This window comes from Typopeltis vanoorti, chromosome 6 (genome assembly GCF_054136105.1).
Source record: "Typopeltis vanoorti isolate ZY-2024b chromosome 6, IOZ_Tvanoo_1.0, whole genome shotgun sequence".
NCBI classification, from domain to species: Eukaryota; Metazoa; Arthropoda; class Arachnida; order Uropygi; family Thelyphonidae; genus Typopeltis; species Typopeltis vanoorti.
In genome coordinates this window covers 63,591,837-63,607,891 of record NC_143554.1, presented here as the reverse complement: position 1 = coordinate 63,607,891, position 16,055 = coordinate 63,591,837, and the positions used below count along the sequence as shown (strand labels likewise).

The 16,055-nt window shown below is 35.6% G+C and overlaps 1 protein-coding gene across 1 annotated transcript in view; it reads right to left on the bottom strand.

Annotated features, from left to right (window-relative positions):
• The window catches only part of ND-42 (NADH dehydrogenase (ubiquinone) subunit ND-42), a 137,539-nt gene that overhangs the window by 44,729 nt on the left and 76,755 nt on the right, over window positions 1-16,055 (bottom strand). Inside the window, exon 5 of the mRNA XM_090394848.1 lies at window positions 9,785-9,839. Coding sequence (XP_090250974.1) covers window positions 9,785-9,839 — 55 coding nt within the window. The remainder of the gene's footprint in view (window positions 1-9,784; window positions 9,840-16,055) is intronic.

Sequence of the window (16,055 nt, the reverse complement as noted above, 5' to 3'; positions counted from 1 at the left end):
GGTCTTACACACTGGATCAAGTTCCAAAGGAGTGGAAGGAAGGCAAAATTGTATCTCTTAATAAGGGAGGTGACAGAACTCTAGCTTCAAATTATAGGCCAGACTGCGCCAGATGATGCCGTTAAAGTGCTGGAGAGGTTACTAAGAATCAAGATTCCAGCAGAATTGAATTGACATCAGTGGTATTCTGTTTCATGGATACCATGGATTTGTTGAAAGAAGTTGAAAGATCTGTTTTAGTAATCTGCATGTTAGCTATAATAGGGTGACAGGTGCATTGGAGAAGGGAGATGGATACACAGGAGTATGCTCATATTTTACGCTTTTGATAGATTATCACAAAAGTTGATACCTCAAACTGTACAGATTGGGTTGGATATTAGATTAGCAGTGGATTGAAGATTGGCCATCTGATAGGTATACCAAGTTGTGTGTTATGGGGAGGGGGGGGGTATCCCAGAAGAGGAAATTAACTACTGGTATGCCTCAGAGATCTGTTTTAGGGACATTGCTGTTTAACCTGTATGTGAATGATATTGGGGAAGGTATGGATGGAGATATTCAGATGGTTGCAGACAGTGGTGAACTATGGAAATTTTAACAAAGGGCTCGCATCGTCGAGCAAAAAATTTTTTTTTAAAAAAATGCCTAACCTAGCCCTTATAATACTTATTGCAACTTTTAGAGCTGACAGATATGATAATTCCTGTATGATATCAATCATTAATGCTAGATCTTTTAAAAATTCCAAATTGAGAAGTCAGTTTAAAAAGCCCTTATATTTATCACTCGATGCAAAATGCTTGCATAAAGCTGGGTAATTTCTCCACAAAGCAAGAGCTGTTCGTAAACTGCAAGCTGCCCATCGTGGTCCAAACACACGGCCAATCTTTAAAATTTCGATACAAAGGTCTTTTGCAATCGCATTTAACTCTCGTTGATTTTTTGGTGATTGATGACAAAAACCATATAATTTATCCATAAATATTTCAAAATGATTTTTTTCTTTAATGTTTTTTTATCAAATCGTCTAATGCCAAGTGTAAATGATGAGTGCAATGCCTAATCACAACGTTGGGAAATTTTTGTAGAAGTTTGATTGCAACACCTGATTTGTTTCCTAACATTACACTAGCTCCATCAGAACAAAATGCAATGAAATGATTTTTTATATAGTTATCAGAAAATCCATATGAATTTAAAGTAGCAATTATAGTAGCATGTATACATTCCAGGGTGGTATTTTCTAGTTCTACAAGATTATTAAACAAGAAGAACAACAGGATCGCAAATTTGAGAAAAATTTAACAACGGGCTCGCGCGAGCCCCTTATAGCTCACCACTGGTTGCAATGATACAAAGTTCAGAACTATGAGAAGCAGAGCAGATATTGTGGCTTTACAAGAGGATATGAATAGACTGAGTGAAAGGGCATGAGATGAAATGGAATGAAATGGTTGCCAGTTCAATGTTGAAAGTGTAAGGTTTTAAAATTTGAAAAACAAAGATGGGATGTAGAGTATACACTTGGTGGGGATGTACTGGAGGATGTGAAGGAAATAAGTAATTTGGGTGTGATGGTGGATAGGGATCTAAAATTTAGAGGCACACTGCTAAAATCATGAAAGCAACAAGAACTCTGTAACAATGCAGGGGACTCTGACTTGTAGAAGTAAGGAGATTCTGGTTACACTGTATAATGCTTAGATTAGGCCACTTATGAACTACTGTGCATGATTTGGTCACCTGGTTGTCGAAAAGATGAAGAGATACTGGAAAGGTGCCAGAGGAGATTGACTGAGATAGTTTCTGGTCTCTGGAAAGCCACGTATGAAGAAAGGTTGAGAAAATGCAATTTACAGAGTATAGTGGATAGGAGGAGGAGAAGGAGGTGATATTATATAGATATGAGTTGGTAAGGGATTTGTATCTGATTAATGTTGTAGAGGTTTTCATAGAATGGGAGGAGGAGGAGAACAAGTCATCTCTGGTAGCTGTATAAGGATTTGAGTAAAGGAATGAGAAACTGGTTTATTGCATGGAGAGTGATGAATTATTGCAATCAATCAATCAAGGTCCTAATGCAGTTCTACTCAAATGTCTCTGTACTCTATGTTTCTTTTTCCAAGATATTCAGGTAACTAGATGTGCTCTGATCACTACTTTATACAGTACTTGTCACAGGTGCTTCACATTAGAGGCAATTTTCTGAACTACCTTTAGAATTTGTGCCATGTTTCTAGTGAAATTCAACTTCCTATCCATCCATACCCTGAGATCTCTTGCCTTCTCCAACTCCTAGAGTAATTCTCCACTAGTACAACACACCCCATTTCATTTCCTCTGTCCAAAGCATATATAGCTTTCCCTAATTTAGCAATATTAGCAGACAACTGAATATTTTTTCTATCCTTTCCAACACTGAACTATATTAGTAATATATAACATAAACAACATGTTCCTAAACATTACCCTGTAGTATATACGCTTGCCACCCTTCTTTTAGATAGGGAAACCCCCCCCCCCATATAAAACTCACTGGCTTCTATGTGATAACCATCTTCTTTGTAATCATGGCTACCAACTGACTATTCAACCCCCTCCCCCTGATTTCAACAGAAGTTGGTCCTATGCTATTCCATTAAATGCCTTTGCAAATCTATAAAATTTACTTAATATATCTCTTCTCATATAGTTGTCATTTTATTACAAAATGTAACCATGTTACTGATACTAGACCATCCCTTAAAAAGCTCATGCTACTCTCTCTAAATAGTTTCCAGTTTTTGTCAATCTAATAAATTAAAGATACCAATAAATTATACACTTAGATTAATCCTTTATCTAAGTGTAAGCAAACAAGTTTGTGCCTGAACTATTTTCAGGACTGGGGTAACTTGTATAAAGAAGCTCAAGACTTCACATCATTTGCCTTAATATCTTCTATCCCATAATGCAAAGCACATCTCCTTACGAACATGTATAATGCTATGTTTTATGGAAAGGGTCACTACCTGGACCAGTTTTGACCTTTATTGATGTTCTCATCAGTGGGAGCCAGATCCAGAAGTGATACTAAAGTTGAAGTAATGCAGAAGTCATTTTCATATACGAGTAGCCAAAAGATGTCACAATTTATTATTAAAATACTCTGGATTAGAGAAAGTCATTGAAAGATTTTCTACTCGGTTATACTATAAATTAAAAATACCAAGAAATTATATACTTCATTTAATCCTTTATCCAAGTGTAAGCAAACAAGTTTGTGCCTGACCTATTTTCAGGACTGGGACAACTCATAAGTTGTATTCTGTCACTTCACCACACCATCTTTTAAAAATAAATAGACCTATAGTTTGCCAATGAGCTCTATTTTCTCTTAAATGCTGGCAATATATTTCCTTCACACTACTTCTGGGGACATTTTTTTCTTTTCTTTCAGCTGCTATTTTTTTTTTTTTTTTTTTTAACAACTAAGTCAAAGTGGCTCTGCACATTCCATTATGTAAAGGATATCTCATCCAATCCCACAGCCTTATTTGGCTTATTAATACCAAGCCTATTTAAAATTTCAAGCACTTCACATTCCTGAACTGCCAGTTTCAATCCTCTTCATTCCCAATATAATCCTGAAAAAATTACACAGTGAGCATTTATACTCCATTTGCAGCATTTAATTCATATACCATTTCCAGCATTCAAGGATTTTGCTTTATTGATTCATTCCACTTTTCATATGCCAATTTCTCCTTTATAACTCATCATCCTTCTGTCTGCACATTACACTCTTCATCTTGCTGACAGGCACCTCTATTTACATTTCCACTTCAGCTCCTGAATAAACTATATTGCACAAGAAATTATACTTTTGTCTACCTTCACCCAAACAAAGGGCCTTCAAGACTAGACTACTCATCATACCCCCCCCCCCCAAGAACACCATTATTTGCTTTATATGAACATTCTTTACTACAGAGTTCCCTCTTCTCCAACACCATACTACTTTCCAGCCTGGTGCTATCATTCATCTTTCTTTTTCTTCCACTTTAAACGGCCATCACTCTCTACATGTCCTGCCTCATTCTGTGCCTGCATTAATTCATCCCGCAATCTCATCAATTCATTTCTAATTTTCACACTCGATTTTTGCATCTTTCATATTTAGTTCATTACCACTCCTTGCTCACTCCCTTCCCCCCCTCCACTATTTCATTTTCTTTCATTTCTTCCTCTTTCTTACTAATTCCCAACTGTATTATATCATTAAAAATTTGATAAATCTGGCATTGTATCTCAAGTTTTTTTTATCTTATCTTCACACATCACTTTTTGTATAAGACATTTAGGATTGTTTCGGTTTGTCTGAATTCTAGTGTGTTTATCTTGCACATACATTTGCGAGTGACACTCAAACTGCAAACACAGAGTGGGTGATGTATGTCACCAATTTGAATGTTGCTTTACCATTGCTTAATACACTCTTCTCTCTCGCTCTCTGAGGATGGCGTCATAACAAGTGGCAAAATATAAGCCAATAAATCTTGTTTTCTTCATGTGTTAAACTGTTATATTTTATGTTTATCCGACATGTTTCTCTAAACAGTTGTTTTGTACCATACACAGACCTTAAAAAGTCTCTCAATGCATGAACAGTTGTAAGCAAAAGTGTTGCCAATCTAATAAGAATATTCCATACAACACTTTTATACAAGCATGGATAACATGTATAAGTTTGAATGTGCACCATACACAGTCTGTGGCATGACTTCTGTCTAACCATCAATACCCTGGATTCTAAATATTAACTTGTACCTTTCCGACTGAGTGCTATACAATTTTGCTTATTATGTTTCATCTTGATGTATTAGGAAAGAAATTACAACACGGTTCTCTAAAATGAATATAAAGTTGGTAGAGTTCTTTATTTGTGAAGAGGCGATACCAGTAACCTCACCATTCATAGCATTGACTTAATGGTCAGTGTTTATCCCTCCTGCTCCTCCTCCTTGTTCATCAATGTTACACTTAGACATCTTTGACTAAATTCCAGATGAATTTCCTCAATTCATCATGAAGCCAAGCTATTTTCTTTGGCAACAAAAATTCTAAAAACAAATAAACAGCAGGTATGGTCACAGGCATTATGCTTTCTTTTCTACAGGCAACTACTTTATGCGAACGTTTGAAGAGGAAGCCTTTAATAATGGCCCACAAATACCTACTATTTAGCTATGCTATGTAGAAGATGGACTGGAGTCAAAAGCCAAATAGCAAATTGCCATTTTGCCAGCCACATGACCTGGACATACTAAAACATCTTTTTTTATTCCATCTGAACAACTAACATCCAAGGATCCAATTTCACCTTAGAACAGAAAGCACCAACAACAGTTTGCCCTTCCTGGATACCTTGATTACATATTAACCTATTGGATCATTGGTGTTCATCATCTGTAAAAAATCCACATACACACATGTAAATGCATCCAGCAACAGCCCCATCACTATCCATCACCATCTCTAACAAACAAAACTATTTGCTCTGATGATAATGCATTCATTTCTGAGCTCAACCACATATACAATAATTTTTCAGCCAATGGCTACAACTGCTGTTGGATCGAAAAAGGTATTGACCCCCACACATTCCCACTCACCCAAACACATGCTGCTGTAAATCAATCACCACTCCATACATCCATAGAACTTCTGAATGCTAGCCAAAATAGAGAATACAACTTAGTGACCATCTTCAAACCATGCAAAAAATTAGCATCTCCTATCTACTCTTTTGAAGACCACAATCACTGAATTTGCTTGGTAGCTACCAAGTACCCCTGCAGTTTTAACCTATCCTATTACATGGACAAACAGGTAGGAGAGTAAACATTAGAATCTCAGAGCCTCAGATCTACATCTGATACCAGTGCTACAGCTGTTCAGGACTAGTAGACCATGCCATGGTTACCTGCCATAGGATTCATTGGAAAAGGGCCATCTTACTTCAATGAAGCAAATACAAGTATGAAGGACTATTACTTAGATCTGCCTCTGCTCTAATAAACTACATTAACCTCAACAAATATAGATGCATTAAACTGCCTCTCATCCAGACACTCCTCCTCAGACAATTAGCTCGATGCCCAAGAACATCCAATCAAGTCCACCAGGTGGCACAATTCAGACTTTAGGCCTTCTTTTGTTTCTTTTGTACTTCAGTCTCACTTATTCATGTAGTGTGGCAACAGCAAGGAATAGAACACTGTACCTTTACTATTCCCTGTTGTTGCCAAAATGACTGGCAAAATACTGAAATTAATAATTACGTCTATTTAGGTTATTATATGTTTTATGTTTAAATTTCCTTCTAAACCATATGAATAATCAACATAAGCTTGAACACCTTTCTAATTCTCTTTTTGCCTGTATATTAGAAATCAAGGAATCACCTCTATAGAACAGTTAATAACAATCATGACCTTCAGTTGGAAAGACCTAAGTTTGAATCTTGTCTAAAATGTGAGGAATAATAGACTATCAACAGGAATAACTACTCTATTATGACATAAATTAGGCTTATGAAAATTTAAGAAAAGACATTAAACCATAACATGTTAATGGAAAATATATGAGGCAGTCCCATGTTATGAATTATTGTAATACATTAAATTCTCTAAAAAAACATGTTTGTAACATATACAAGCAAGGGGAAGGGGTCAAAAAGTTCTGATTAGAACAAAAATGATATTAAAGCAATTGATATAACTTCAAGAAAGAACATGTCTTAGAATCCTTTAAGTAATAATTTGTTCTTTTTCTTTTAAGATATATAAGAAGATATATCAGAGGTTTTGAAAAAATTCAAAAACAAAGAGGGCAGGCTGTCATCAAGTTTTTAGTGCTACAAGAAAAGTCTGCAACTGAGATTCACTTTGTGTGAGACTTTAGAGGACTGTTCCCCAGCATATCCAACAGTTGCCAGATGGGTGTGCCTTGGATAACAGATGCCGCCAGGTCAGGATGACTTTCTACAGCAATTACAACTTTAAAACATCAATGCAGTGCATGTCATGATCCTTGATGATAGACAAATACCATCCCAAAACATTGCAAAGACCTGGGATATCCAGGGAATGAGTTGGGGTCATTATCTACCAATATCTGGACATGCAGAAGCTCTCAGCGAAGTGGGTTCCCAAATGTTTAAACCAACCAAAAGAGAGAACATGTGCTGTCATCTCAAGGAATTTTGAGAAATCAGGTGCACATTTTTTGGATTGTATTGTAACTGTTGATGAAACATGGCTTCATCACTATGACCAGAGACCAAATAACAATCAATGGAGTGGAATTACAAAAGTTTTCCATAGCCAAAGAAGTTCCGAACCCAAAAGTCAGTAGGGAAAGTTCATACCATCATCTTTTGGGATATGGATAGTGTAGTCCTTACCAAGTACCTCAAAAAGGGTGAAGCTGCTACCGCATCAGTTTATTCAACAGCTCTGAAGGAACTGAAGGGAAAATGTCATGGGAAACGGAGCAGAGGCTTGTTGCTTTTGCAGAATGCACCTGCTCACACTGCTCATGAAACCCAATAGACAATATGCAGCTTGAGTTTTCAATGTGTGCCTCAACCACCCTATTCACCAGACCTGGCCCCCATCTGACCATTTCCTATTCCTAAATTTAAAGAAACACTTGAAAGGAACAAAATTTAACACAGATGATGAAATCATAACTGCAGTTGAGGACTAGTTTGTGCAACAAGGAAATGACTTTTTCTCAAAGGATTGCAAATGATGCAGGAGCATTGTAACAAGTGCATAACACTTCATGGGGGTTATGTAGAATAATGTGTAAATTACAATCAATTCCTTCATGATGTTTATCACAACGTTTCAGCACATCCTTGTATTATGAAAGCAGTTATTATTTAAAGAGTTCTGAACTAGAGATTAAGATCATCATGCTATTATTACTATTTTAAAACATTTTTATATTCCACTTGTTATAACAGCAATATCTAGCTCCCAAGCTGGTACTAGTCTCATGATAACAAGGAATCAATGGCAAAGTTTTTGTGGTATGTGAGTGCAGAATACTTGTCATTTCAAATATTAAAATAAATTATTTTTAAATGTATCTCATAAAATACATAAGAACTATGGTATTATATTTATTTTGTTTGTTTATTTAACACACGTAATTTCTTGGCTCTGGCTGAATGGACAAATTTATTATTATTATTAACATCTGACCTCCATGGAGTCAGAGACTCATTGTGAGAGGCACACACACTATGGCACACAATGCTCATCCAACCACGTCTTAAACTGATTCAATGTGTCTACACCCACACTTAGGCAATGCATTCTGCTCACAACCACTTTCCATGCAAAGAACCTTCTCCTGATTCCTCTGCTCACTCCTTATACAGTTTACAGCAATGGCCTCTTGTTCTATCCCCCCCCCATCCCATTCTATGAAAAAAATCTCTTCTATATCACCTGTTAACAACCCGACTAGTTTATATGTCTCAATCATATCTCCACCCCCCCCTCCTATTCACAAGGCTTTGCAACTTACATTCTCTCAATCTCTCCTTGTACCCACATTCCAAAGACCACTGACCACCTTTGCAAATGACCGTTTCCAATATATTCCTATCACCATGAAATCTAGGGTGACTAAATCTGTGCACAATAATCCCTATGAGGTCTGATCAAGGCCTTATACAATGGCATCATAATCTCTCCATTGCTGCATGTCAGGGTTCTTCGCATCATTACCATTATCCGATGAGATGTCCTCACAACTGCAATGTGACCCCTGAAATTCAGATCGTTGTCCCCCATAACTCCTAGATCTCTCATCTCTTCTACTTCCTTTAAAGTTTCCCCACCAAGTGTATATTTCACATCCCATCATTGATTACCAAATCTCAAAACCTTAGACTTTGGAACATTAAACTGACAGTTCCACTTACCTGCCCATTCATGCAATCTATTCAAGTCCTCCTGTAAGGCCATAACATCTGCTTGACTCTGCATTGCTCTCCCTAATTTTGCATCATCTGCAAACAGCTGCACATCACTAGTTAAACCCATGCTAGTATCATTAACATACAAATTGAACAACAAACTTGACCCTTAATGTCAATAATGGTGTGGTACACCATTAGTGATCTTCCTCTTTCAGGATACTGCACCCCCCCCCCATACAACTGTCTGACAGCTGATCACTGATCCAACTCAAAAGTCTCTTATCCAATCCCATCTGTTTCAATTTATTTAACAGCTTGTCATGGGGCAGTCTATCAAAAGTTTGTAAAATTCAAGTACAGCACTGTATATGCTCTCCCAAAAATTTGGCAAAATGTTTTGGAAATTACATAAAACAATAATTCTGTTCTTGATAGATGAAATATAATAAAATTTAGGATTTAAAATCTCTACTAAAATTTGTCTAGCAAATTTTAGTAGAAAACTTAGACAAAACAAAATCATATGTCCACAATGACATAAGCCAAAAACAACTACAGGTTCAATTTTGTGATAATATCACTGTACAAGAATGTTAAATTATGATATGCACCTTTCATACTTATCCTCAATCATTTCATTATTTTTAGGATTAGAAACAGAAAAATTCACTAATTTATAACAAAGATTATTATTATCTGTGACACCTCCAAGGAGTCTGAAGATTCATCGAGGGAGGACAATAAGTCATATATAAGGAGGATATATAAGTCATGTATTCACAAAATATTCAATTAACTTACCACTTCAACATCACCATAATTACTCCAGTCATAAACTAATAATTCAGCATGTGAGCTAAAAAGGAAAAATAAATAAATAATATGCATACAAATACTGTTAAAATATGAAATTTGCTATTCTATAAAATAATGATATTTTTAGGTAAAGCATGTTATTTTAAGTTATTTTACACATTAACTAGGTAAATAATTGTGTGAGGATTTTATAACAGCTTTTAATGAATACTTTTTATTATATAATTTAATTAGGAACATATTTTGTGATCGAAATTTACTCTCAGACATGTGTTAACAATAGCAGATGTATCAAGACCACAAATATCAGTTCATAGTTTCTTGCTATGTATGCACTGTCATTACTGATATGGTAATTGATCCTTGTTAATTATTTGATAGTGTCTAGATGTGGGTGAGTAATAGAATAATGAAAGAAAAGGTGAGTTATAACAGAAACTTTAAAAGATGTGGCCAGATTTGAAAACTGTGCATTAAAAACCAAGGCCAGGGTAGTGTAGAAAGAGCAAATCAGGATATTAAAAATATGTTGACAACATGAATACGGGTCACAAGTAAATGGAGTAAGGCATTGCTATCCTTTGAATTTATGGGAAAAAAAAAAAAATAGAATATGTTGTACAATGTTCCAGTGCTGCACCCAAGGTAGAGTTGTCTACTTCAGTATTAACTCAAAATATATTTGAAAGTATAAAGGATGAAGAGTTAAACAAATTTAAATCTTCTCCATCTGTTATACCCCCAGATACATCTTTAGGTAATACTGAAGTAGACAATTCTACCTTTATTGCAGTGCCAAACATTTCAAACTTAAAGCTTTGAAATGAAAATAATTTTTTTCTAAAAGCAATATCATTAACATACCAGTTAAACTGGAAGAAAGCTGAAATTTCTAGAGCAGATACAAATATAAATGAAAATGTAGAAACGGAGACTGATGAAATTCTAGTAAAATGAAATGCACGGTATGTTTTTAAAGAAAGCATGCTTGGCACATATTTGCACTGAGTGCAAATTGCCAGAGCATGTAATATGGGAATTTGATATAGATAATGAGCCACATGGGTTTGGCTCAAATAGATTGTGCAATGAGCATAGCATATATCACAAACTGTATTGCATACGTCCTTTTTCTTTTTTTAATGGGAAAAAAATATCAATTTTACATATTTTTTGTAATTTTTTTATTTTTACAGTCCAGAAATTCTGCTCTAGACCAAACATGGAACATTTTCAAGCCACTTCAGGCCTCCAACAAGCAGGGGAGGGTCTCATACTGGGACGATGAAATTCATCTCTCATCCTAAAAACATTCATCCATGCCCAGTGCAGGATCTGAACCTGCGACCTGTTGGTACGCTAACCACTTGACCAAGCAGGCCAGCAACCAGATCCTACAGATAAATGTTTTATTTTAGTGAATATTATTATTATTATCATCCAAGACTCCCCCTGCTATGGAGTAAAAGACTTATCGAGCGAGATCCCTTTGTCATACACACAGTTCATCATATTGTGTCTTAAACACATTCAAATCCTCTGCATCATTATCCAAGTGTGTGATGCAGACATTACACACTTGGGTAATGCATTACAATCATTCACAACTCTCCATGCAAAAAACCTTCTTCTCACTCTCTTCTTATACAGCTTCCAGGGATGACCTATTGTTCCCCCACCATTTTCTGAAAACCTCTTCACCCTAAATCCTATAAAAAAAACCTTACCAACTTGTACATCTCTATCATATCACCCCTCTTTCTCCAATCCACTAGATTCTACAAATTATATCTTCTCGACTTTTCTTCATACTCAAAATTCAAGAGACCAGATACCTTTTTTTTATTATCTCATGGTATTATTACACCAGATCATAGAGATCAAAGTCATGTATTTTATAAAGCATCTTTTCTGGGTTGTTATAAAGTTCACATATAGAAATATTCATACAAGTTAGTAAATGCAGTGGTGATACTTCCTCGATGTTACAGATGGAGAAGACTTATGGCACTGCTAAACTTGATTGGTCTTGAGGCAAGAGATCATGGTAGTGGCACAGTGATTAAGCTTGGAGTTGATGGTTGCAGGTTTTTCTGCTGAATACCAGTGGTCAGTCAATCCCTGGAGAATCATTCTTTTTATGTTTTCTTTTTGAGAAGTTTTAAAAAGATCAAAATCTGTGGTATCACTTGATGTTACAGCCATTTTTGCTACTTCATCTGCAGTTTCATTTCCCTTTAATTTCATATGGGATGGAATCCAATGAAAAATTATTTCAGAATCCTTATGTGGATTGTTTATGTTTTTTTATATGTCTCTAAGTATTTCTTGATGGCTAGCATAGCAGTTCTTAATAGCTTTTTGGCTGCTAAGGAATCTGTAAATAATATAAATTCCTTTGGGTTTGTTTATCAAAATGTTGCAGTGCTGTGGCTATTAATTCTTCATGGTATGAGTTGCATTCTATACTGTTGGTTGTTTTTAGTTCTATATTTTGAGAACCATAGATGAGTCCCAGAATTTCCATTTGGATTTTTAGAGTCATCTGTGTAGATCTTTACTGAATCAGGTCCATATTTAATTATTTTTGAAAGAACTAATGATCTCAAAGTTTCAGGGTTTTCTAGGCTTTTTTCCCTTGTGTTTCCCCATTTCAAAATTAACTATATTTTACCTGTCTTGATTTGGAGGAAATGCTGGGTAGTTGGCAATTTTATTTGGACAGTAATGGAATTTTATTTTCCATGATTTTATGCGTTGTCGGTTTTTTTTTTTTTTTTTTTTAATTCTGTTTGTTGGTTGCTACTGTTAAAAAGTTCACTTGTTCTATTGTGTGCAAGGTTGGCTCTTTTTTCAAATTTACTTACAAATTTAGTAAGATTTTCCTGCCACCTAATATTCAAAGGAAAGGTTGGATTCAAATTCTGATAGCTGCTGAATATTTTCCTGAATTTTTGGAATTTTAAAAAAAAAAAAAAACTGGTTTGTGATGTTTACACCCAGATGGGTGAAGCACATGCCATTATGGGTAGGATAATAGAGATGTATGTGACTTTTAAGGTTTTAGCATCAGCTCCCCACTCTTTACCAGAGATATTTTTCATGATATTTAGTCCTCTTTTTGCTCTGACTGCAACATTGTTGATATGGTTATTAAAGCTTAATGATGGATCCAGCATAACTCCAAGGTATTTGGGATTTTCATTCAATGTAATTAGTTGATTATTTAGCTTAACCTTTGGTCTCCACTTTCTGAGATGGCTATTAATGGTAAATACACAAATTTCTGATTTAGTAGGGTTAATTTTGATTTTTTTTTGGTTTTGACAGTATGTAGATAAATGGCTTGCTTAAATGACCTTCTGCTATTTCTAAGTTGTTATCAGCTGAGAAGAGGACCAAATCATCAACAAACATAGTTTTGTTCATATTATTATCTAAGTTGTTTAAGTAAATGGAAAAAAGAAGTGGGTTCAAAATACTGCCTTGAGGTAGTCCTTGTCTGATTTCCACTTTCTTGGAAGAAGTATTATGTATTCTAACCCAAACTGTTCTATTTCTTAGAAAGTCATAAATCCAGTTTAGAACCTTTCCTTCTATTCCAATATGACAAAGCTCAGAAAATAGTTTCTGTCTCTACACCTTGTCAAAGACATTGCTAAAGTCTATAAAAGCTGCAGATGGATTTGGTAGGTTTGATCTGCAAGTTATCTTGAACTGACTGGGTTAGGTAAAAAAGTTGATCAGTTGTGAAGTGATTTCTTCTAAATTCAGCCAGAAAATGTGGTAGGTTACTACTATTTTTGTTTAGAAGGTAGTTCTAATGTTGGAGTATAATTTTTTTCATCAATTTGCGTGGATTTGAAGTCGGTGAAATTGGACGATAACCTCCCGGTTGGTCGACGATTGTTAGGCTTTAAAACTGGTATGATTATGGCTGTTTACTAGTCTTTTGGAGCTTTTCCTTGTTTTAGGCTATTGTTGTACAAGTGAAGTAGCCAATCTAGGGTAGGGGAGAAAGATGCTTGATCATAATTCCATGTATGTTATCCAGTCCACATGATTTATTTATATCTAGTCTCTCCAAGGCATCTCTCGATTCAGATTGTAAATGGATCCCAAAATACTTTGTTTTTATATTTTGGGGAATTTGCAGCATTTTTCTGCTGTCGAGACTGTTTTGATATCTATGGTTTTTGGTGATATTCATCTCTTACCTTACCTCTTCGCTCCCTGCGAAGCATAGGGCCTCAACCATTCACTTCCATCTGACTCTATTCAAAGCTTCTTATTTGATCTCTTTCCAGGAACGTCCCAGCCATCTTGCCTCTGTTTGGTATTCATTTCTAGTTTGCTTATATTTTGAAAATGAACAGCCAAAGTATTTGTGACCTCCACCTCTCCAATTTTTGATATTTCCATCTGGGTCTTTTAGTGTGTTAGTCTCATTTGCCTTTGGTAACTCTCTTTGTAGATTAACAGTCAATCTCCAAAGTTTGGTATCTGAAGCGTTTGGATTTAAGTTGTGGCAGAATTTCAGCCACTTAGTTCTTTGTAGTATATCATATTTTTGTTTAATTTCAGCATTTGCCTTATTGTACTCGATCCTGGTTTCTGGAGAGCTTCCAGTTTTTTAAGATGTTAAATAATTCATTTCTTTTAGTTTTACTGGCAAGTTCATGGTGAACCTTGGTGAAATTTGAGATAACTTTCCTCCTGTAGCTCTTTGGGATACTTTTCTTTGCTGCATTTTGGACAGTATTCTTCTTAGTTATGTAGTCTTTGTCTAGGTCATCATGGTATGTGATCTTTTAGCAGTTTGTTTACTTCATCCTTGTAATTCTCCCAATATGCCTTTTGGAAGTTCCAATGGTATTTTCTTTTTTGGGTTCAGATTAGTTAATATTAGGGTATGTTCGCTTCCTACTGGTTCCAGAACAGACCAGATAGATTTTCGTAAAGTCAATCTATCTGAAACATAGCAGTAATATCTAGGGCATGTTTTGCACCATAAGAATGAGACAGGTAAGTGGGTTCTCCACTGATGAGGGTTATTAGTATTGTTTTATCTAAGAAATTACTCAGGTTTTCTCTTCTCGAGTTTATTTCCTCAGAACCCCATAACATGTGTTTGCTATTCACATCTCCTAGGAAAATGGAATTTTCTTCAATGAGATGGAATAGGCTGGAAAGATTAGGTCTGGGTTTGTTAGGAGGATGACAATAATTGAATATGTTTAATGGCTTTTTACTTGGTTCCAATATTTGGATTCCTTGCATTTCAGTTCCTTCTGGTACTATGTCTAATTCAACAACTTTATAGGACATATTTCAAATTAGTGCCAGAAGCCCCTCCTCCATTTTGGTCAGTAGGCCTATCTTGTCATATGATATCACAGTTTTTAATGTTTAGTCTGCTAGTTTGTTGAAGATGAGTTTCCTGGATGCAGATGAAATTGGCATCATGTTTATCAGCTAGTCATAATAGTTCATTTACTTTTTACTTGCTGGAGTAACAATACAATTTAAATTGCATTGGATGATATTAATATTTCTTGTAATTGGTGAAATGATTTGCTCATTTCTCGACTCTGACATGATCTCCAAATCAAGAGTCGCATGCTGCCCTGTATGTGTTAGCATAGTTATAATCACAAAAAACTGTCTCCATGAGGGGATAAAAAGAAATGCTGCTTTCGTTAGATAATCCAGAGGGCACTATGAGGAGGTGACAGTCAGACTTCGCATTCTTTAGTCCAGATACTACCTTAGTCAATTGCCTCTGGACCCTTTCCAATATCTCCTTGTCCTTATAAAAACCAGCTGACCAAGTCTGTGCAAAAAGCAGATCATATGTGGCTTAATCAAGGTCACATATGATCTGATTCCACAATGGAACCAGAATCTACTTGCTTCTATAAATCAGCATCCTGTGCATCAGTGCCAGAATTAACTGTGTTGTCCTCACTATTTTAGCTGTGTCCTCTAAATTTTAGGTTCTATCCCCCATCACCACAAGATCTTTAATTTCCTCCACCTCCAACAATATATCCTCAACAAGAGTAAATTCTACATCACATCTCTGTAGTTTTCTAAAATTTAAAACCTTACATTTCACAACACTGAAATGGCATCCCCAATCCCATGCCTATTCATTCAGTCTATTCAAGTCTTCTTATAAGGCCACAAAATCTGCTCTATTCCTCATAATTCTTCCCAATTTTGCATCATCTGTAAAATTATATTTTGCAGATAT